This window comes from Phyllostomus hastatus, unplaced genomic scaffold, assembly GCF_019186645.2.
Source record: "Phyllostomus hastatus isolate PE091 unplaced genomic scaffold, TTU_PhHast_1.1 phas_scaffold_129, whole genome shotgun sequence".
NCBI classification, from domain to species: domain Eukaryota; kingdom Metazoa; phylum Chordata; class Mammalia; order Chiroptera; family Phyllostomidae; genus Phyllostomus; species Phyllostomus hastatus.
In genome coordinates this window covers 8,406,713-8,428,164 of record NW_025334009.1, presented here as the reverse complement: position 1 = coordinate 8,428,164, position 21,452 = coordinate 8,406,713, and the positions used below count along the sequence as shown (strand labels likewise).

Below are 21,452 nucleotides of genomic sequence, written 5' to 3'. Positions count from 1 at the left end.
CGGTCTGAAAAGGCTGCACACTGTGTAGCCTTTTCGATCACTGTGTGATCGAAACTATATGATACCCTGGAAGAGGGAGAGAGATATCAGTGGTTGCAGGGGTTGTGCAGAGGGGAGGAGGGGAGAGAGAGAGAGAGAGAGAGAGAGAGAGAGAGATCAGTGTTTGCAGGAGCTGTGCAGAGGGGAAGAGGGACGAGCAGTAGAGCGCAGGGAGCTTCTAAGGCAGTGAATTATTCTGAATGATACCATAATGGTGAATACAGGGCATTATGCATTTGGCAAAACTCATAGGATTGTACAATACGAAGAGTGAACATTAATACTGTTATTGTTGCAAAGTTAACAATAACATCATAGGATCATCAATGGTAACAAGTATGCCTTATCAATGCAAGATGTTAATGATGGGGGGAAGGGGAGAGGAATAAATGGAGTCTTTCTGAGTTTTCTGTCCAGTGTTTCTGTAAATCTAAAATTGTTCTACGGAATAAGGCATATGCATATTGAGCCATGGGACAGGGAGAGTGGCACTTCCTGTGACAAAGATCCCAGAGGCAGTCGAGGGCACAGGGGACTTGGACCAGTGAGGAGGGGGCTGAGGCCCCATCCAGACACGGGCCTCCCTTGTCCCCTCCAGCCTGCCACTTTCTCTCCTGCCTCCCTCTCGCCCCTCCCAGCAGCCTCTTGGGGGTGAAGAGGAGTTGTCCTGAGAAGCCTAGTTGGGCGACCTGGAGGACCAGCTTTCCGGCCGCCTGCCAGGCCAGCATCAATGCAGAGATGGGTTTGGGTTGGGGGTGGGTTGAAGATGACTGGGTCGCGGGCTGGAGCCCCGCGCCAAGGGGTGCTCTCCGACGAGTCCCCGGTCCTATGGGGGCTGGCCCTGGGGTGGGAGGACGCGGGTAGTGGATGCCACCAGGTTGTGTAGTTCCCGTTCCACCCCTGTGTGGTGCGAGAGGCCTCCGCAGCGGAGACCAGAAGAGGGCGCCGGAGGTCTAGCGGACCCGAGTTGAAGTTCTGGCGTTGCCACCACCTACTGTGTGGCTTTGGGCAGGCGATTCCCCTTTTGCGACTCACTAACCCTTGTGCCGCAAGGAAAATAAGTGCCTAGAGAGGGAGGAGGCGGTGCGTGCAGGTTCAAAGAAGCAAGGGAGGAGGATCCTCGCTCTGCATCCCGCGTGCAGTGAGCGCCCGGCCAGGGGCAGAGCGCTCGGGAGAGAGTGTGCGCCCCAGCTCCGGACCAGGCCCCCAGAGGCTGCGGGCTCCCGGGGCTCCACTCCCCAGCACTTACTGCGCTCTCCCAGCTCCTGCCTTTTGGGGCCACCGCCGCTGGGTCACCTCTTTCGGACGCTTCTCGCGCTGTCCTGGCAACTGTCACCAGGGAAACCACCTCTGCCACCCGTGTTACGTCACCTCGAGTCTACGGTGCCCGAGAGGGAGTTCAGAAAGTGACCAAGGTTCGGGTGGTCTTGGGTGCGGTGGTATGGCATGGAAACTGGCGCGGCGGGCTGGAAGGGGGCGTCGTGTGCCTGGAGACTTTAAAGTGGGGACAGTGGTCCGCTTCTGGATCATACATTTTGAAAGGTTTGTAGACTAAAACTTTCTGTACAGAGGTGCACATTCCGCATTCCTGCCGGGGAGATGAAAAGTGAACGATCTCACCGTGAATGTCTTTGAAAAATGTTAAAAAAAAAAAAAAAAGTGGGGGAAAGGTCACGTTGTGATGAATGAAAAAAGCAGGACACGAAATAGTTATTGCTACATAAAGTTATGTTTTTGAAGACGGCGCAGAAACAAAACGGGGAGAGATGCATGGAAATACTGGAAGATATTGGATTTGGGTGCTGGAACGAAATATGCTGTTTTTATGTTTGCACTTTAGAGGGTTTAAAATATAATGAACGTGGTTTATTTTCGTAGTGGAAAACACTTCCGAATTTAAGCCACTACTATATCCAGGGCTATTTGGGGGTGGGAGACAAATTTCTGGGAAAGGAGATCTGAGGAAGCTTCCCAAATATTTATTCACGTTTTTATAATTTGAAACCTTCAGATATCTCAGAGTTGTCTTTCTTTCTTTCTTTCTTTCTTTCTCTCTCTCTCTCTTTCTTTCTCTCTCTCTCTCTCTCTCTTTCTTTCTTTCTTTCTTTCTTTCTTTCTTTCTTTCTTTCTTTCTTTCTTTCTTTCTATCTCATTCATTTTATTTTTAGAGAGGGAAAGGAGGGATATAGAGAGAGAGAAACATCAATGTGCGGTTGCTGGGGGTTATGGCCTGCAACCCAGGCATGTACCCTGGCTGGGAATCGAACTTGCGACACTTTGGTTCGCAGACCGTGCTCAGTCCACTGAGTTACGCCAGCCAGGGCTTCTTTCTTTCTTTTTAACCTCATAAGGCACCCACTCATAGACGTGCACGGAGATGCGGCACCAGACCGCATTTTGCAGAATTTTAGCACATCTCAACCAGGATATTGACATTGACACAATCCATCTGTCTTATCAGAGTTCCCCATGTTGCCGGGTATTCGTGTATGTATTTAGGTCTATTCAATTTTATCACATGTGTAGGTTTGATCGCTGAAGTCAAGGCACTGACCCCTTAAACCACAAGAATCCTCCCTCGTTGGGCTTTTATAACCACACCCACTTCCTTCTTGCCCCGCCCCCTCCGAGGTTCCTCACCACCTGGCGACCACTAATCCGTTCTCCATTTCTAAAACTTTGTCATTCCAAAAATGTTATGTAAATGGGATAATACAGTATGTAACCTATTGGAATTGACTTTTTGTCCTCAGAATAATTCTCTGGAGGTTCACCTACGTTGTATCAATAATTTCTTTGTATTGCTCTGGGTTTTCCATGGCGTGTTTAACCATTCACCCACTGAAGCACTTCTGTGCTGTTTCCAGTATAGGACTATCACAAATTAGGCTGATACGAACGTTCCTGTACAGGTTTTCATGTGAATCTAAGTTTTTATTTTTCTGGAATGCCCCAAAGTACTGTTGTCTGGTAATCACATATTTAGTTTCGTATGCAAGAAACAGCCAACCTGTTCTGTAGAGTGTCTGTGCCATTTTACACGCCCCCGCAATGTCTGAGCAACCCCGTTTCTCCACATCTTTGCCAGCGTTTGATGTCACTGGTTTGTATTTCAGCCATTCTAATACATGTGGGGTGGCATCGCACTGTGGTTCTAATGTACACGATGGATACTTACACTGGACATTTTTTTTTCATTGTGCATACTTGCTATCTCTTTTCGGTGTAGTGTCTGTTCACGTCTTTTTGCCCAGTTTCTAATGGTTGAGTTTTGAGAATTCTTTATATAGGCTAGATACTAGCCTATATAAAGGCTAGATACATACCCTTTGTTGGGTATGTAGTTTGAAAATATTTTCTCCCATTCTGTAGCTTGTCTTTTAATCCTCTTCACATGGACTTCACAGAACAAAAGTTTGTATTTTGATTAGGTCCAGTGTATCAATTTCTTTTTTTGGATAGTGCTTTTAGTGTCAAGTGCAAGAACTCCGTGTCTAGCCTTGGATCCCAACGACTTTCCCTTATGATTTTCTTGAAGTGTTAGAGTTTTATGTTCATGATTTATTTTTAACTAATTTTTTTCAAGATTTTATTTATTTATTTTTAGAGAGGGAAGGGAGGGAGAAAGAGAGAGAGAGAGAAACATCAATGTGCGGTTGCTGGAGGCCATGGCCTGCAACCCAGGCATGTGCCCTGACTGGGAATCGAACTTGCGATGCTTTGGTTCCCAGCCCGCGCTCAATCCACTATTTTTATGTAATTTTTGTATAAGGTCATTTGCTTTGCTTTTTGCCTATGCATGACCAGCACCATTTGCTGAAAGGTGTCCTTCCTCCATTGAATTGCTTTTGATTCTTTGTCAAAATCAGTTGATCAAACTCAACAATAACAGAAAATCCAGCTGGACAATGGGCAAAGGACTTGAATAAACATCTCTCCAAAGGAGATACACAAGTGGCCAATAAACACATGAAAAGATGCTCGATATCACTCACCACTAAAATGCAAATGAAAGCCACAACGAAATACCACTTCATGCCCATCAGGATGGTTGTTATCAAAAAGTGGAAACTAGCAAGTGTTGACCAGGATGCATGAAAATTGGTAGTTCCTCAAATTGCTAAATGGAATTACCATATGGTCCAGCAATTTCCCCTCTGGGTATATACCCAAAGTGTGAAAGCAGGGACTCAAACACTTCTACACCAATGTTCACAGCGGCACTATTCACAACAAAGAAGAGGGGAAAACAACCCAAGTGTCCATCAATAGATGAATGGATAAACAAATGTGGTCTATCCACATGGGGGAATATTATTTGGCCATAAAAAAGAATGGAATTCGGAGACAGGCTACAGCTTGGATAAACCTTGAAAACGTTATGCTAAGTGAAATATCCCAAACACAGGACAAATATTGTATTATTCCACTTGTTAGGTCCATGGAACATGAAAATTCAGAGACAGAAAGTAGAATAGAGGTTGCCAGGGGCAAAGGAAATGGGAAACGGGAGTTACTGCTGAGGTCATGAGGTCCCTGTTTGGGATGACGGGAAGGTTCTGGAGGCAGATGGTGACAATGGTTGTACAGCACAGTAAGGGTACTTAGTGCCACCAAATTATACACTTAAAAAGGGCTAAGTGGTACATTTTGTTGTGCATATTTTACAATAAAATTTTAATGATTTTATCTATTTATTTTTAGAGAGGGAAGGGAAGGAGAAAGAGAGAGAGACAGAAACATCAATGTGCGGTTGCTGGGGGTCATGGCCTGCAACCCAGGCATGTACCCTGACTGGGAATCAAACCTGCGACACTTTGGTTCGCAGCCCGCACTCAATCCACTGAGCCACACCAGCCAGGGCTTACGATAAAATTTTTAATGATTTTTTAAAAATATATTTTATTGATTATGCCATTACAGTTGTCCCATTTTCTCCCCTTCATTCTCCTCTGCCCTGCACACCCCCTCCCACCCACATTTCCCCCCTTTAGTTCACGTCCATGGGTTGTACATATAAGTTCTTTGACTTCTACATTTTCCATACTATTCTTACCCTCTCCCTGTCTATTTTCTACCTACCATCTATGCTACTTATTCTCTGTACCTTTTCCCCCTCTCTCCCCCTCCTACTCCCCTATTGATAAACTTCCATGTGATCTCCATTTCTGTGGTTCTGTTCCTGTTCTAGTTGTTTGCTTAGTCTGTTTTTGTTTTAGGTATATTTGTTAATAATTGTGAATTTGCTGTCATTGTACTGTTTTTTTATTTTCTTTTCCTTAGATAAATCCCATTAGCATTTTATATAATAAGGGCTAGGTGATGGTGAACTCCTTTAACTTGACCTTATCTGAGAGGCGCTTCATCTGCCCTTCCATTCTAAATGACAGCTTTGCTGGATAGAGCAATCTGGGATCTAGGCCCTTGCCTTTCATGACTTGGAATATTTCTTTCCAGCCCCTTCTTGCCAGCAAGGTCTCTTTTGAGAAATAAGCTGACAGCCTTATGGGAACTCCTTTGTAGGTAACTGTCTTCTTTTCTCTTCCTGCTTCTAAGATTCTCTTCTTATCTTTAATCTTGGTTAATGTAATTAAGACGTGCCTTAGTGTGTTCCTCTCTGGGTCCAACTTCTTTGGGACTCTCTGAGCTTCCTGGACTTCCTGGAAGTCTATTTCCTTTGCCAGATTGGGGGAGTTCTGCTTTATTATTTGTTCAGATAACTTTTCCACTTGTTGCTCTTCCTCTTCCCCTTCTGGTACCCCTATAATTCAGATGTTGGAACATTTGAAGATGTCGTGGAGGTTCCTAAGCCCCTCCTCATTTTTTTGAATACTTGTTTCTTCATTCTTTTCTGATTGGATGTTTCTTTCTTCCTTCTGGTCCACTCCACTGATTTGAGTCCCAGTTTCCTTCCCATCACTATTAGTTCCCCGTACATTTTCCTTTATTTCACTTAGCATAGCCTTCATTTTTTCATGTAACTTGAAACCCAATTCAACCAATTCTGTGAGCTTCCTGATTACCAGTGTTTTGAACTGTGCATCTGATAGGTTAGCTACCTCTTCATCGCTTAGTTGCATTTTTCTCTGGAGCTTTGATCTTTTCTTTCATCTGGGCCATTTTTTTTTTGTCTTGACACACCTGTTACACAATGAGGGGTGGAGCCTTAGGTGTTCACCAGGGCGGGGCACCCCAGTTGCTGGGTTGTGACGCTGTATGTAGGGGATGGGTCTGAGAGGGAAGACGGTGCTTGCTCCGCTCTCTTCTGGATTTCAGTCACTTCCCCTGCTTCCCACAAACAAATTGTACCCTTCTAGTGCTGATTCCTGGTGGGTGGGTTTGTGTACGTTTTAGGACCCTGCGGGTCTCTCCAATGAACTCTCCTGTGAGGCTGGGAGTCTCTCCCAGCACCTCAACCCCCACAGGTGTTTTCAATCAGTGGTTTGAGGCCTTGTTTCCCAGGCGCTGGGACCCTGGGTTGCGTGGTCTGTCTCACTCCCCAGTTTTGCCTGGTTTATCTGCACGTGAACGTGGGACCACCTGGTCCACCAGCCACCTTGCGTGCCACTCTCCTCCACAATCTGCGGCCTTGCTGGGTCCACCAGCCGCCACTTTGCCGAGAACCCCCTCTGCCCCAGCAGCCCGTCTCCACCCCTCCTACAGGTCTGGGTGAGTGTGTCTTCTTTAACTCCTTGGTTGTCGGACTTCCATACCATTCGATTTTCTGTAATTTCTGGTTGGTTTTTGTTTGTTTGTTTGTTTTTAAATTGTTGTTGTCCTTCTTTTGGTTGTGCAAGGAGGTGCAATGGGTCTACCTACACCTCCATCTTAGCTAGAAGTCTAATGATTTTTTAAAATCTTCACCTAAGGATGATTCTTGATTTTAGAAGAGAGAGGAAGGAAGACAGAGAAACGTTGATTGGTTGCCTCCCATATGCGCCCTGACCGGGGATCAAACCCACTACCTAGGTACATGCCTGGACCAGGGATTGAACCTGCACAGACGACACTCCAACCAACCGAGCCACCCAGCCAGGGCTACAATACAATTTTTTAAAAAATCCTCACCCAAGGACATGTTTCCATTGAGGAGACAGGAAGGGGTAGTGGTGGGGAGGGGGAAAAGAGAGAGAGACAGACAGACAGACATTGATTGTTAGCCTCCTGTATGTGCCCCAGTAGAAGACTGAACCCGGAACCTAGGCAAGGCATGTGCCCTGACCAGGAATCGAACCAGCAAATTTTGGTGCACAGAATGACACTAACCAACTGAGCCACACAGCCAAGGCTACAATAAAAAATTTTTTAAATTAGTTGAACATATTCATGTGGGTCTAATTGCTCTTTTTTTTTTAATAATTCCCAAATTAGGTCCTTTCCACATTTCAACGGAGCTCCAACTTTGAAGTGGGACCTATATCCACACATTTAAAGATATGGTCACCAAATAGATTTCCCTTCACCGAAATTACACTCATATTCTCTCCCTGCAAAAAAAAAATGTAAATATAAGCAGCTAGTGATACTGCTTTTAGTATGAGAAGCAAAATTGCAGTAAACTCCATCCCAAGTACAAATACCTGTGTTTTAACTCTGTGACATTAGTCAAGTTATAAACCTCACCTTTCTTCTTAAGACAGCAACAGTACCCTTACCATTATTCTCAAGTAGGTTACCAAAGTGCTTTGTAAACTGGGATGCTCTTTAGTTGTCATGTTTTACTATAGATTTAGCTGTTTTGCCTCAGAATGGAAGTAAGCTTTGCGGCAGCTTAAAAAAGGCTCCAGGTGGCTCTCCCCCTCTCAGGGCCCTGTGCTTGTGGGCCTCAGCTTTGCAGGCTCAAAGTAGAATTCGGTCATCGTGCCAGGAGTGTCTCTTGGGGCTAGACCTATGTCAGTCGTGGTATTAAGTGATTGGCACTAAGCCACCAGTCTACTTTAGGGGATTGTGACCCATGTATCCAGAGTCTCGCCCTTCCCAGAATCAGACACCGAAGAAGCTAAGAGTCATCAGAAAAATATTGTGGGTATGGATTCGGACCAAACAGAAGCAACCTTCCTTGAGATACTCCGTTCACCCCCCACCCCCTGCCCCGGGGTTAAGCCTTATTCAATACTTCTCTTCACAGTGGGGAGCTCTCACATAGATTAAAGTTGTTCATTTTTTTCCAGGTTGGAGTGCCTTCTGGCTGGAAGGTGCTGGTTATACACTCAGTCTAGCTCTTCCACTCACCCCGGATTTGGGCTTCTTTTGGCCACCAGCCTCTCCTGTTATCCCCCCATAGAGTTTGTGCTCCAACCTAATACTGTTTTGGCTACAGTCAAGTCTTATTTCACCCATGGAGCTATTTTGTCTAGGAAGTGTTTGTATATATGGTGGTCACATTCATCATAGGCTGACTTCAGGAGAAAACTCGATGTTCTGCCAAGGTCTGTGAGTCCTTAGCTCCACGGGACCTCTCTGATGGACGAGCCCTGTTCTGGCTCCCCACCACGCCCTCATCATAATGCATGGGTAATACCGTTCCCATCTCCCCCCAGATGTCCTCAATGTCACCCACAGTTCCTATCACTGTGTTTCAAGACACATGGGTGAAAGTCAGCTGGTCTCAGTGACCATCAGTTTCCTCCAGTCTATTAGGCCCCCGATCCCTGTGTGCTCCCTCGTTTTTAGCTCGCCTCCTCCACAGTGAAGACCATTTGTAGACGGGAACCCCAGCCTCCTCCTTCTAAAGGCCAACACATATACTGGCGGAGGAGTTTCAGATATGAACACTGTGCGGATACAGTAGCTACGGCATATTGAGAAAAAATACCGGACTTGGGACCCGGGTGGGGAGTGTGTGTGCGCGGGGCAGAGGCCCGAGATGAAGGAAGAGAGTGAGCGCTCTGTGGACGGGGAGGACTCCGTGTACCCGCCTTCCCTCCCGGCACGTGGTCCCTCCACGTGGCCAAGGGTCTCAAGTTCTGCATTTGTGCCCCAGCTCTGTTGCTTTTCCATTGTATGGCCTTGGATAGCTCAGAGCTTTCCTCGTTGAAAAAGTCAGGATAACGCATCCCTCAGAGTTTTTGTGTGGAACAAAGGGAAAAGAGTATTCAAGCATTTTTTATATAGCAAAGCAGTGTGGATCAGTCAAATATTATCACAGGGGAACACGGATTGTGTTTTAAACTCAACTCTGGTGAAATTGGCCAATAGGCCCAGTTCACTGTGGCCTAGAAGAATGTTAAAAAGCTTTGTCAAAAGCAGAACTTGGGTTCTACTTTTAATTGGAGGAGTGCACTGAGCTCACTGGGAGTGGAGGGAACATTCAGGGAAGAGGCAGAGGCGCTGGGTGGTGGCGGGCAGGGGACTCTGGCCCCAGCGGCACCGCTGGCGCTCAGCCGCAGGACAGGAGGTGAAGGGCCCAGGTTTGAAGTGATGGCAACGAGGACAGGAAAACGACACATCTGCATGTCAAGAGGCTTTGCTTAGGAAAGACTGGCAGGACTTGGTGATGGTTTACTAGTGGCCAAGACAGGAGGAGGCTAAGATGCTTCTGAGTCTGTGCCCAGAGTGACGGTGGGACACGGAGTGTCACTGGCAGGCATGGGCCAGCGAGGCAGGGGACCGGGGGGATGGCACCAAGTGTGGACGTAGACAAGCTGACCTCAGAGAACAGGGCACCCGCTGGAAGGTGGGGTGGCATTGCCACCTCACACTGCAAAGTGTCAGTCACCCTGCAACACTTCAGTTACACCAGGGACAGGGACAGACCTATCACCAGCACTGTAAGAAGCTCAAATACTCAGGAAGACCTACTTACTCTTCTTACACTCCTCTGAGGGGCGCACATGGACGCTGGCCCCCCTCGAGAACCATTCACCACTTCCCAGTTCAGAAGGCTTTCCAGCCTGCATCTTGCTAGAAGCCAGTTCTTCTGCCTCATTTCAGTGACTCAGCGGAAAGCAGGCTTTCTGTAAGAATAAAGCTGGGATGCAGGATGCCGCTGGGTCTCCCACGAACTTGCATCAGGTGCATCACTCACTGAGAAAGCAGCAGTCCGGGCAAGGCTGGGGCTCATCCAGGCTCCTTTCTCCAGTTTCCCTGTTCTATTTGAAGGGCTTTCAAACAGGACCAAGTGTATAAATAACCGGCAGTTCCACTGTGTGACACGTGAGAGCTACGGAACACCGTATGTTCATTCCGCTTTGTGCTGGCCTGGCAAGTGCGTTGCCACAGGCTGCGGGTTTACGTGAGCCTTGGTCCTCAACCTCAAGTTCCTGAAGCATTTCCTTATCTGAGGCCGGAGGCATGGGCCACGTCTAACCCTCTGCTCCAAAATTCTGACTGGCGCAGAGGTGGGGGTACTCTGGGGTTTATGTAAGTGTGGAATCAGATTCTACCTCTGATTACCAGGGGTCACTGTGGTTCATTAACTACACATACGTAAGTTCTTTGTGGACGGCAGGAGGCGGATGTGAAAAAACAAAATCTACTTTTTCTAATTAATTCAACAAAGACTTACTGAACGCCTATGTGAGCCAGGCACTGAGCCAGATGCTTTGGACGAGAAGGATTGCCGAGCCCCCAAACAGACTAGGGGAGAGGGGCATGGAAACAATCCTACAGCAGTACTTCAGTAGCCTGGAACAGTAAGCCAAGGAATCCAACTCTCGGTGAAAAATCAGCACACTATCTCAAAGTAGGGTATCGTTGCCTCAGGGATACCTTTTTATTAATCCTCATCCAAGGACATTTTTTGATTGCTTAGAGAGGAAGAGAAACATCGATATGAGAGAGAAGCATTGATAAGTTGCCTCCTGCAACGGCCTGGACTGGGGACCGGACCCAGAACCTTTCCATTACAGGACGATACTCCAACCCACCGAGCCACATGGGCCAGGGTCTCAGGGATACCTTTTGACTCCAACCGGGAACTAGGGGCCCCAGCCAGATGTCCCTGCTGTATCCCGTACCTACAATTCATGCTTTTGGTAACCACCTACTTAATGCCAGTCTTCCGTGCTAAACTAAGTTGAAAGGGCAGGGCCCACGTACCCCCTGTGCTGCTCCATTCCCAAGCTGAACAGGAGTTCACACGGCGAGGATTTGCTGAGTTGACTAATGCATCAGGTGCCGTGCCCTTCACCTTCACCCTTGCACTTCATCTTCCCAGCAACGCCAGGCCACGGATACTGTCGCCCTCTCGCAGGTGAGGAAACCATGGCAGCTCGGCCAGCAGGGGGCAGAGCTAGGTCCCATTCAATAACAAAAAAAGCAGGAGCACCTGCACTTCAGCTACTTTTACAAACTTCCTTGACCTAACGCCAGGCTACTCGCCCACCCTCCTTCCAGCAAGCAGCCCGCTGACGTTGTCCTGACCCCGTGACGGGTGCTGCCGTTGACACCCCACTCCTGCTTTTCTCTCTGTCCTCTGTCTAGATCAACTTCTCACAAACTGGTATCTATTTTCACAAAATCAATATACTCATTAAAAAGGCAGTGTTCTGAAACTTGTTCCCAAATTAGTTCTTCTACAGGAGGCTTATCCTTTCTGCAATAACTGTTAGGGCTGCCTACAAGCATCTCCTCTTATGTCTATTGGAAGCTGGCCAAAGTTCCTAAGGAACAGCTTATAAATCACTGACTCACGTAACAGTCTATAACATAAACAGGGTCATGGACATGACTCAGAGCAACCTCTCAGTTCACAGCTGGGAAGAGACTGAGAAAACCTGGTGTGGTCCAGGTTAAACAATCACTGGCGAGCCAAAACCGTGCTGTTGCCTCTTTCTAATTTCATTTATGATATAGACAAAATGAATGCAGCTTCCCCAGCATGAACTGCACAAAGCCCAAGATTCCAGGTCTCTAACACCTGTCGGCATCCACCCACCCCTTGCGTACACAGGCTCCCGTCCCAAACCCACAACCTTCTCTGGCGATGGGACCATGAATTAGTGAACTGCTCACCCCTCGGTCTCCTCCTCTGTGACCTGAGATCATAGCCCCTAACGCTTAGGGCTGTGAGGAAACCCAGACGACACTACCCTGGGAAGTGCGGACAGCAGCGGGCAGCGCACAGTAAATGCTCAGGGAACGTCGGCCGCCGTTCCTGTCCGGGACATGCTCTCTAACCGAGGCTCCTCCCAAAGGGCCAACTCGTTCTTTCTCTTTTCTGGGAACTTGATTTTTATGTCACTCTGAGGAAGGATTTCTTTCTTCAAACTGAAATAAATACAAGACATCTGATGTGTTCATTTCCTTTAATAGCAATTTACCATGTTATAACCATGGAATGTCAAGTCAGCTTAGAAAGGAGATCTTCCCAGGTGCAACCAAGCCTTCCACAGTGCACAGCAGTTTGTGTGTGATGTCTGACCACTTCCATCACAGGTAAGTTGTTTAGTTTCACATTTATGATGCTTCCAGTGAAAAATAAACATACTGCACACATTTAAAAATTGTTTTTTATTATCTTCGTATTAGCACTTAAAATACCTACTTCTACTTCAAGGTGGCATTTAAAAATTATTGTCATGTAACAGCAGCGAAAATATAATCCTGCGATTACAAAGTAGCTACATTAGATCCAGAATTATCTTACGTTCACAAGTGTAACTAAAATAAATATTACCCTCTAGCAGCTGTTATCAGCATTTTAGGTTTGGTTTACACACACACACAAACACACACACACACAGACATTCAGTCGTGGGGAGGTTAGTAACGTTATGTGCTATGCGCCGCTCCGAACGGGAGAAGAGCCAGCCCGCCCTACGAACAGACAGAAGTACTTTCCCAGCCCACAAGGCAGGCAGAAAGGAAAACTGGGGCAAGGACGGTTCCCACGTAACATCGAAAGCGGGTGACATTCGCAGCAACTGGGAGTACCTCAGGGTTGGCAGGATGTTCTGCGTTAGAACTAATTTCACGAAAAGAGATGAACAAGGTGGACACTTGACTACTACTGGGTGCGTTCGAAAGTGGCACGTTTCTCACGTGCTGATCTGACTCCTCTGAACGACCCAGTTCGGGAACTAGTCACTAATGATCTAGGCACCCGGCAAACCAGCCCTGCGAGAAAGGAAGCCAGTATTCAAATTACCATGTTACTACTGTCTGACCCAGTCAAACCATTTATTTCCAACATAAATACAGAACCTCAATGTGAGATCTCTAACCACGGCGACCACCACCACCACCACCACCGAGACCGCAGCTCTCCTTCTAGGGTTTCGGTTTCGCCCAGAATTCCTTGTACAGGGAATAGGCCATACCTAAAGAGAAAGAATGCTGGTTAGGCATTTACATATTTTTTTCAATGTTAAGAAAATTAAAAACAGTTCATAAAATAGCTAAAAGAAGCACCTTTGCTAGCATGCAATCTTTACAAGGGGAACCAGACCGGGGGCTGCTGACACTCTTGCTTTCGTAAACAATTTCTGTTTCTACAACTATTTTTACAGTTTCCCAAGTAGCTTAAGGCCAGTATGACCAGCTCAGACTGTTCAATATTTTTTACCTGGCAACTTTAAAAGCTGTTGCTCTTCCTACCTAATACCAGATAGAGTCAATGAATCATATAAAGCCAATAAAAGCATGTAATACCTACATTTAAAAGATCTTTTCCACCTCCAACTCAATAAAACAGCAATCATGTGTGTCTCTCCCATGTAACGGACCTTCCTCACTGGCATGTCTAGCCCCTCCAGTGAAATTATAAACTCAGTCATGGGCAGGATTATCTTTTCTTTCTTTCTTTCAAACCTTAGTAAGATATACCAGGTGGGACAAAAGAAGGGTTACAGTTGTTCTTATAGAAAATAATTCAATAATAAATGATAATACAAGAATAAACTATGTTTTGTGAACTCACAACTGTAAATCCTACTTTTGTCCCACCCTGTATCACAGACAGTAAAATGATGTCACTACTTGAACTACTGTTTACCAATTCACATCTCCATGAACATAAACATGATATTTGGGTATTGCCTCAAAATTAGCTTTAACAAAACAAAAAAACGGAAAAGAAAAAAAATTAGCTTCAAGCATCTACATTGTTCTAGTAACAAGACCGTCAGCAGGGAGCACAAGTTTGAAACTTCCCGCAGGAACCCACCGAGAGTCATGGCCCCCACGACGAAGCCTTGGGCTGCCACGCGCATGTGGATCAGGTGGACGGACATTTTCGTGTCCCCCCTGCTCTTCAGTTTATACAATCCGTAGGCGACAATCGCTGCAAACCCCGCCATTCCTGAGAAAGAGCCACAGTTACGTCAGACACAGTGCGGCAGTGTTGGGAACCGCCCTGCCGGGTTTCGGGAGCTGTAACCCCCCATGGCTAAGGCTGAGTGAGTGAGCTTTGGCCCATAAGCCACTGAGGAGACAAAGCTTATCTCCCGAGCAGGAGGGCCACCTCTGTTCCTTTTACTTCATCCATAACTGGCCCCCAATGCCTGGTTGGTTAGCCAATGACGGGCAAGATTCCCCAAAGGGGAATGGCCTAAGACAGACATGATCATGGGGAGACCCAGGGAAGGACTTGGGGAGCCATAGCAAAAGGGGGTGATGGACCCTGGCCCCGTGGCTTTGACATAGCCTGAGTCCTCATTCTGTCTTCAAGAAGTCTCCTAATCCCTTGGCTGCCTTACTTCCCCTGCCTGACTTAAGCCTGAAACAAGGACAGAGGGTGGTACACCCCTATGCTGGAAAGGGCGGGTTCCCAGGCAATCAGGCCTAAGAAAGGATGTATAAAATCCTGTGAAATCTGCTTTGTTTAGAATGCTCTCAATTAAATGATAAGGGTCCAAGCCGGAAGTGAGTTTGTTCCTCACAGTTGTGTAGCTCTTTAGCTATCTGACCCTGACTCAGAATAGGCCCTCAGAGTTCTTTGTATGTTATCTATTGCTTGATCCTTACTGCCTGACAATGATTAATGAGCTTTACCTGTATTCCTGTGCAAAATGAATCCAATAAAAGCCCATGGAGGAAAAAGGTTCCTGGCCCTTCTCCTTTGAGAGATCAGCCACCTTTCCTCCCCAGGCAGATCATGTCTTGGCAGACTGATTCTCATCCATGGTGGCCCGTGTTGGGGGGGGGGGGCCCCACAGGGGAGGGAACCAAGATGATCTTACCGTCAATCAATGTACTTGCTACTGTTTTTATAAACATGCTTTAAGAAACCATTAATTAGCTAACACACACACCATGTTTTTAATCTCCTCCCCCCAGGACCAAAAATCTGAAGATGGTAGCAAAAACTAGCAGATTCAGGAAGCTATAATTTTCAAAATGTGGGTCTGTGAAGCCGGCAGATAAACTGCTTCAGGAGCCAGGGAACTCCTCCTTCCTGTGCCGCTTCCCCTCTGACGGGAATCAATGAATACAATAGAGACTGTAATAAACCGTAACTGTGGGTGGAACAGCTTTTAAAAAAGTCTGTTGAGCCCTTCTAGCGTATCGCTGAGACTAGTAAGGGCGGTCTTGGGATCCCCCAACACTTCACTGAGATAAGAGTTAATAAAATAAGAAGTCTAACTACACAGAGAATTTTTATGAGCTATATCATGTCAATCTCAGCACATCTGAATCACATATAAAAAATCTGAAAATAATGCTTATGGATGAGCTTGATGAATGAGTCGATCACACTTCGATCATTACAGTATACAAACTGATTATTAGAATTCTAGGTCAAACTTACCAACAGGGACAAATGGCGCCTCTTTAGCTTTTCGGATAAATTTAGATCCCTGACCTTCATCGTATGAAGAAAGAGAAACATCTGTGTTGGATGACATACTGATTGGAGAATCTTCCTGAAAGAGAATTTCCACAAGGTTCTGCAATTAAAAACAACTAGGACATTAAATGGCTGGATATATTTAAAATAATCCTAGTTTCCATAAAAACCTGGGATATGCTATTCACGAACTGTAAAAACTATCTTTAGAGATCAACTGTATTTTTGCCCCACAGCCACTCGTAGGGAGGGCCACACGCACTTACCCCCGTTGTCCTCATGCTCCTCCACACCACCGGTTCCTTTTTAGCTCAACTTTGCTAGTAACAGTGCATTTTAAATTTTTGTCAATTAAAATAGTAGCTATTAATTTCCTTTTTAAAAAGATTTTATTTATTTATTTTTAGAGAGGGGAGGGAGACAGAGAGAGAAACATCAGTGTGTGGTTGCTGGGGGTCATGGCCTGCAACCCGGGCATGTGCCCTGGCTGGGAATTGAACCTGCAACACTTTGGTTCGCAGCCTGCACTCAATCCACTGAGCTACGCCAGCCAGGGCTCTAATTTCCTATCTTCATCTTTTATTTTTTCCTCATACTTGATCATGCTCCTTCTTGCCTCTTCCACGTCATGCTGAAAATCCTAGTAAGTGGATTCCTACACTTTTAAGTGTGGTTGAGGAGTGTAGTCTTTATTGCTTTAAACTTACAACTGACTCACTCACCCCAACACGCTGCCTGGATCCAGTTCTCACCTCTGCAGAGTGAGGCTCCCCTCGGGGCTGCAAATGTGTCACTTTAAACCTAACTCACGTTCAACTGCACTGATACACAGCCTTTCAGTTTTTTATGACTGAGGGTCATCACTTTTAACATCGCTGCAGCAGAAAAGTCAAACTACTCTCAGGGTCCTCTTAAATAAAAGAACATCTCCTAAGCTTCAGTTCGGTCTTCCTTTACATACTTTATATTTCCTGGGTTTCCCTCTTAAAATTCTGTACTTTCTATTAGAGTATTATTCTTTTAAGTGGTATCAAAAAAAGCAAGACACTAGCCTGGTCATTATATGGATAAGGGGGCATTAAAAAAAAAAGATTCATCTCAGCTCTTACCAGGACCAAGGGCGCCCCGCGCCCACTTCCGTCACCCCCCTTTACAACGGAAGCTATCGGGCATTTCATCACAACGAGGTGACGACAAACCCGGTTTCACCTTCGCCACAGTAACTAGACACTTCCTTCTCCACGGAGCACATCGGAACTGCCTATGAACTTCGCCCACAGATAAAGTACGGGAGTCAAACACAGCACGTCAGTCAGTGCCCAAGTCTCTGGTTGGCATCAACTGCAGTGGAGCCAGAGTCAGCCGCCCACCCCACCACCCATGTGAAATCCCACCTTCGCCTCTGGGCTTTTCACTTCTGTAACAATAGCTCTCATTAACACTTGGCAATTCAAGCGTTGTTAGCGGTGGGCTAAGGCCCTCAAAGAAAACCCAACTCTAGAGGAGAGGTTTACTGCTTAAGTTTGAAAAGTCATCATCCCTCAAGCCCCCATCTCCACTGGCAAGAGTTGATGATTCTGTCCTGACCGAGAAGACAGGCTTAAAACCCAGAGGAGTTCAACAGCACCACAGAGCTCTCTACACAAGGAAACTCAGATTAGAACGAGACTTTCTTTTTGTACTCCATTACCTGCTAACTGAACAAACCCCTACTTACTAAGCTTTTATTACAGGGCAGGGCCAAAGGAGGTTTACAGTTGTCCATGAGGAAAATAATACTATAACCAATAAACAATAACACAAGAATCTGCTCTGTACTCACGTACTCACAACTGTAACCTCCTTTTGCCCAGCCTGTACATACAAGGTCCAATGAGCTCAAAGTTCAGGACACTCACTGCGCTATCTAAAGAGGTAATGCAAAAACACAGAAATAATCAGTGGTTCAAAATTAGTTGTTTTTTTTAAAAAGAGGCATGAGTGTGATTAGTTAGTTGCCAACAGCATAACAGAGACAATGAGAACTAAATTAAGTGTGATATCTTTGAGCTCAAGTACGTTTGGGAAGTTTCACAGAGAAGTATTTGAGCATGGCCTTCAAGAAACTACATAAATGGACTAGACAGAAATTAAACACATTTATTTTAGGCTAGTATATGCTCATCAGTTGCCTTCATAACTAACCATCAACTTCTCAATGGGCATAACTTTTATCATAGACTCTCCTTCCAGCTCCCTTGCAAAATCCCTGTTTTGATCGCGTTAAACATCTCACAGACGGTCTCTACGCCTCCTCCGGGTCTCTGCGCAAGCTGATTCCTCTCACGCTTTTCCCTCCCATCTCTTGTGTACACTCTCTTTCTGGGCCACCTCCTCCCGCTTCTCGGGTTATGCAAACTGACCTCTAGAAAGTCTTTGATATCCCATGCTTGTGAAAAATGTCTTGGTTTTGCGGTCCCTAGGATGCTGTTTTCTCCACCAAAAGGCTTGAAACTGTCTGTTGCTCTGGCTAGAAGGACCCTTGAGGTCGGGAGGCTGCACCCGCCCCGCCCCATCCATCTCCCCTGCCGGCACAATGCTCTGCATATAGTTAAGTACACCACAAAGTGTTGAATGCATTTAAAAGCAGTATTTTTCAACAATTAAAATTATTCTAAGGTAACTTATTCAGGAATATTTAGTGAAAAAATAACAATTATATACATTTGTAGAGTTTAACCAGTAAGAAAAATGCCAAGCTATCTATGCCTAAGTGCTCAGTTGTTTTTTATTTCTTATATTCATTCTATCTATGAAAGAAAAAATGAGAACCAGAGTAGGTCTTGGTTTCTTGCAACCACGAGACAAAACTATTATACTCACGATCCACTTTTAAAATCTAGCACCTTCTTTTGCAGATATGAAAGCATTTTCTTCCTTTGCCATAATTATTCCTAAACTAAGAAACCACTTGGGAATTGTCTTTAAAAGCAAGAAAGAAGGTAGTTTTTCCCCTACACTCTCACATCTGGATCACTGTAATTGTCTATGAGGCAACTGAGCAAAATCTCCCCGCCCCTGCACCAGGAAGGCAGGCGCTGGCTGTCTCTGTCCTACATATGAAAAGAGTAGAAGAAATTCCACTGATTTCATTCCTCGCAGTCTGTGACATCTGTATGGGTAGGACATTTGATTCAGCTTTCAGAAAGCAGTCCCTGGGGTAAGAATCAAGATGTGGGGGGGACCATGTGGTCATCATTTCCTTTAAGGGACCGATGATAATCTGTCTCTGATCCAGAACACTTCATGTGAACATTTCAGTGTAATATCAATAAAGAGGAGTGTTAAAAACCCAACATTGAAATCATATGACATTTTACACGTTATAAAGTCTAACCCTGTTATATTTATAACACAGCCTGAATATAAGATTTTGATCATTCTTTCTAATCACAACCTAGAAACTTCCCAAGTATCATGATTTACAGCATCCTAAATGGAAAATGGTTAGCTTTTAAAGTACCAGGATCAGTAACTATAAGTCATATAATTTGAGAACAACTCAGGGTTAATTCTTGCTAACAGCTTTATTTTACGGAAGAGAGAGGATTAGAAGGGGTGATGCGAACTGCTCACAGCAGGGGGAATACATTTCTGGCGGGGCGGGACTAGAACTGAGCTCCCCTGACACACAGCACAGGGTGCTTTTGATTGACAACCTATTGCCAAGCCATTGATACTATAACGCCCATACATTTTTGATCTGAAAAATATGAAAATCCCTTCCTTTACAGAAGCCGCATCTCCATCTTTGAATTGTAAAAGATAGGTTAAGTCATGCCTAAGAGTCAATGGAACCTCCTTCTCCAGGGACTTACCTAACAATTTCAACTGTGATTTGAAGAGTTTTTTTTCCCACTAGCACCACTTACAGATTTCCCTTTGATCATTTTCTCACCCACACACAGCAATGAACCCAGATTCCTGTTAGAAAGTTGAACAGGCACATAAAGAGGCACCAGGTAACCAGACATTCAAAGCCAGAATAAAAACCACAAACTATTCTGTCCACTGAGTAAGGTACGACTACTGACGACCTTTCCAAATGCACAGGAGCCTGGCAGAGGCTTAAGGGAAGAGGAGCTGCCCAGCATCAGGTGATGCAACGGACAGAAGGATCTTCATTGCGTCACTTCGCTCTCAGGAACTACGATCCAACCACAGCGATCTCAAATTTTGCTTTTTGCATCCGTCACCGCTTGTTTAAAAATGGCTGCCAAGGCTCCACCCCTAAGGTTCGGACTCAGCCTGTGTGCGGCAGGGACACCCTGGAGCGTGTATTAGCAGAAGCACCCCCCACTTCCCGAGTGATTCTGGTGTGTACTGAAGGTGGGAGAGGCCCTGGTACATACGACTCAAACATGTTTGTCCCGCTGGGGCCTGGTACTTCAATCCGTCACACCTTTTCACCCAGACCGGTCCTGCTAGAAAGTGCCTTTGGTAGGGATTCCCCTGAAGAGCTGCTTCCCAAACCCGTAATAAAAAGAGGGGGTGAGTAACACTGCTGAATCATTTCGGCTGCTGCCACTACTAAGCCCAGGCAGTGTTTTATAATCGCTAGCCAGAAAAGACTTAAATTCCATCACAGATGCTTTAGACTGGGCCCGGAGCCTTCTCAATTTCCCACGGCAGGAGGGTCGCCGAGGGTGGGCGGAAACGGAGAGAGGAGGAAGCGAGGGCTGGAAGGTCCTGTGGATTTAACCCTCCTCCTAACCCTTCCACCTTCTTCCCCTCTCCTTCCTGTGACCTTGCCAGGACTTCAAGGACGGAGCGCTCGCCCTCCCACTCGCTCGATTCTGCTCCCAAGGCTCGGGGCTCCGGGGGCTCCCACTTCGGGTCACTCATTACTGTCCCACCCGTGAGTCTGTTTTTCCAGCCACGATTCACTGCACAAGCGTTTGCCTCATCTCCGCGCTGGCTCCATATCCCCTCACCCAACAGGGAGTCAGGTCCTGTCTTTGTACCCCCAACCTACGGGAATCACGAAGTCTGGCCTGAGCCCCGTCACTATACGTCGCCCCCTTCACTCCAGGCCTCGCTCCATTTCCAGCCTCGCGGCCCCCAGCCTTCCCAAGGTGCTCTCGGCCAAGCACAGCGTGACCCCACTTACTCCCGCCCCACATTCGGACGTCCCGCGTCCCCAAATGCCCCTTCCCAGTTCACTTACCAAGAACAGGACCTCTCAAATACCAAACTGCTTCCGACCCCGCGCGCGCGCCGTCGGATGTGCCTCTCCCCATCCCACCCCCAGCCTGCTCCAGCCAATCAGAAGGCTGATCTCCTTGGTGGGTGGATGCCTACGTGTGCGCGATGGGTGGGGCTTGCGGGAGCGGGTCGCGGATTGGATGGGGAGATGTGCCGGGACTCGGAGTTCCGGACTCTCGCGTGGCGATAGCGTCGGAGGGGAGCGCTTTGAGTGTGGGGTTTGTGGGAGGGCGCCCGAGAGGCTCTGGCTCCTGGCCCGGCGGGACCTCAGGTTTCTCTCGACCTTTCTCCCTCGGGCAGGGTGGCAAGCAGTGGGAACGCTTTCTGCCGAGCGCGGGCAGGACGGGCCTGGGGATGCAGCATTTCCACTGCCGCCAGTCCTTAGGAGGCTGCGGGTGAAGTTGCTGCACTGTCTTGCCCTCGGGCGCGGAAGGCGGTG

The 21,452-nt window shown here is 46.6% G+C and overlaps 2 protein-coding genes across 2 annotated transcripts in view; both read right to left on the bottom strand.

Annotated features, from left to right (window-relative positions):
- The window catches only part of CCDC13 (coiled-coil domain containing 13), a 38,883-nt gene extending 37,565 nt beyond the window's left edge, over positions 1-1,318 (bottom strand). The window contains exon 1 of the mRNA XM_045857235.1: positions 1,289-1,318. The gene's annotated coding sequence lies outside the window, so the exon portion shown is untranslated. The remainder of the gene's footprint in view (positions 1-1,288) is intronic.
- Positions 1,319-12,477: 11,159 nt separating this feature from the next.
- On the bottom strand, positions 12,478-21,066 carry HIGD1A (HIG1 hypoxia inducible domain family member 1A). Its single transcript, XM_045856969.1, has 4 exons — positions 20,976-21,066; positions 15,731-15,845; positions 14,147-14,281; positions 12,478-13,301 (listed from the first exon to the last, which is right to left on the bottom strand). The coding sequence occupies exons 2-4, from the start codon at positions 15,825-15,827 to the stop codon at positions 13,252-13,254; spliced, it is 282 nt and encodes a 93-aa protein (XP_045712925.1). The 5' UTR covers positions 15,828-15,845; positions 20,976-21,066; the 3' UTR covers positions 12,478-13,251.
- Between the last annotated feature and the right edge of the window lie 386 nt (positions 21,067-21,452).

Excerpts from the sequence above, each read along its gene's own strand:
- HIGD1A (XM_045856969.1), bottom strand. The coding sequence starts at position 15,827 with ATGTCATCCAACACAGATGTTTCTCTTTCTTCATACGATGAAGGTCAG. Across the intron at positions 14,282-15,730 it reads GGCGCCATTTGTCCCTGTTG|GAATGGCGGGGTTTGCAGCG; the intron begins GTAAGTTTGACC and ends GCTCTTTCTCAG. Across the intron at positions 13,302-14,146 it reads CGTGGGGGCCATGACTCTCG|GTATGGCCTATTCCCTGTAC; the intron begins GTGGGTTCCTGC and ends CTTTCTCTTTAG.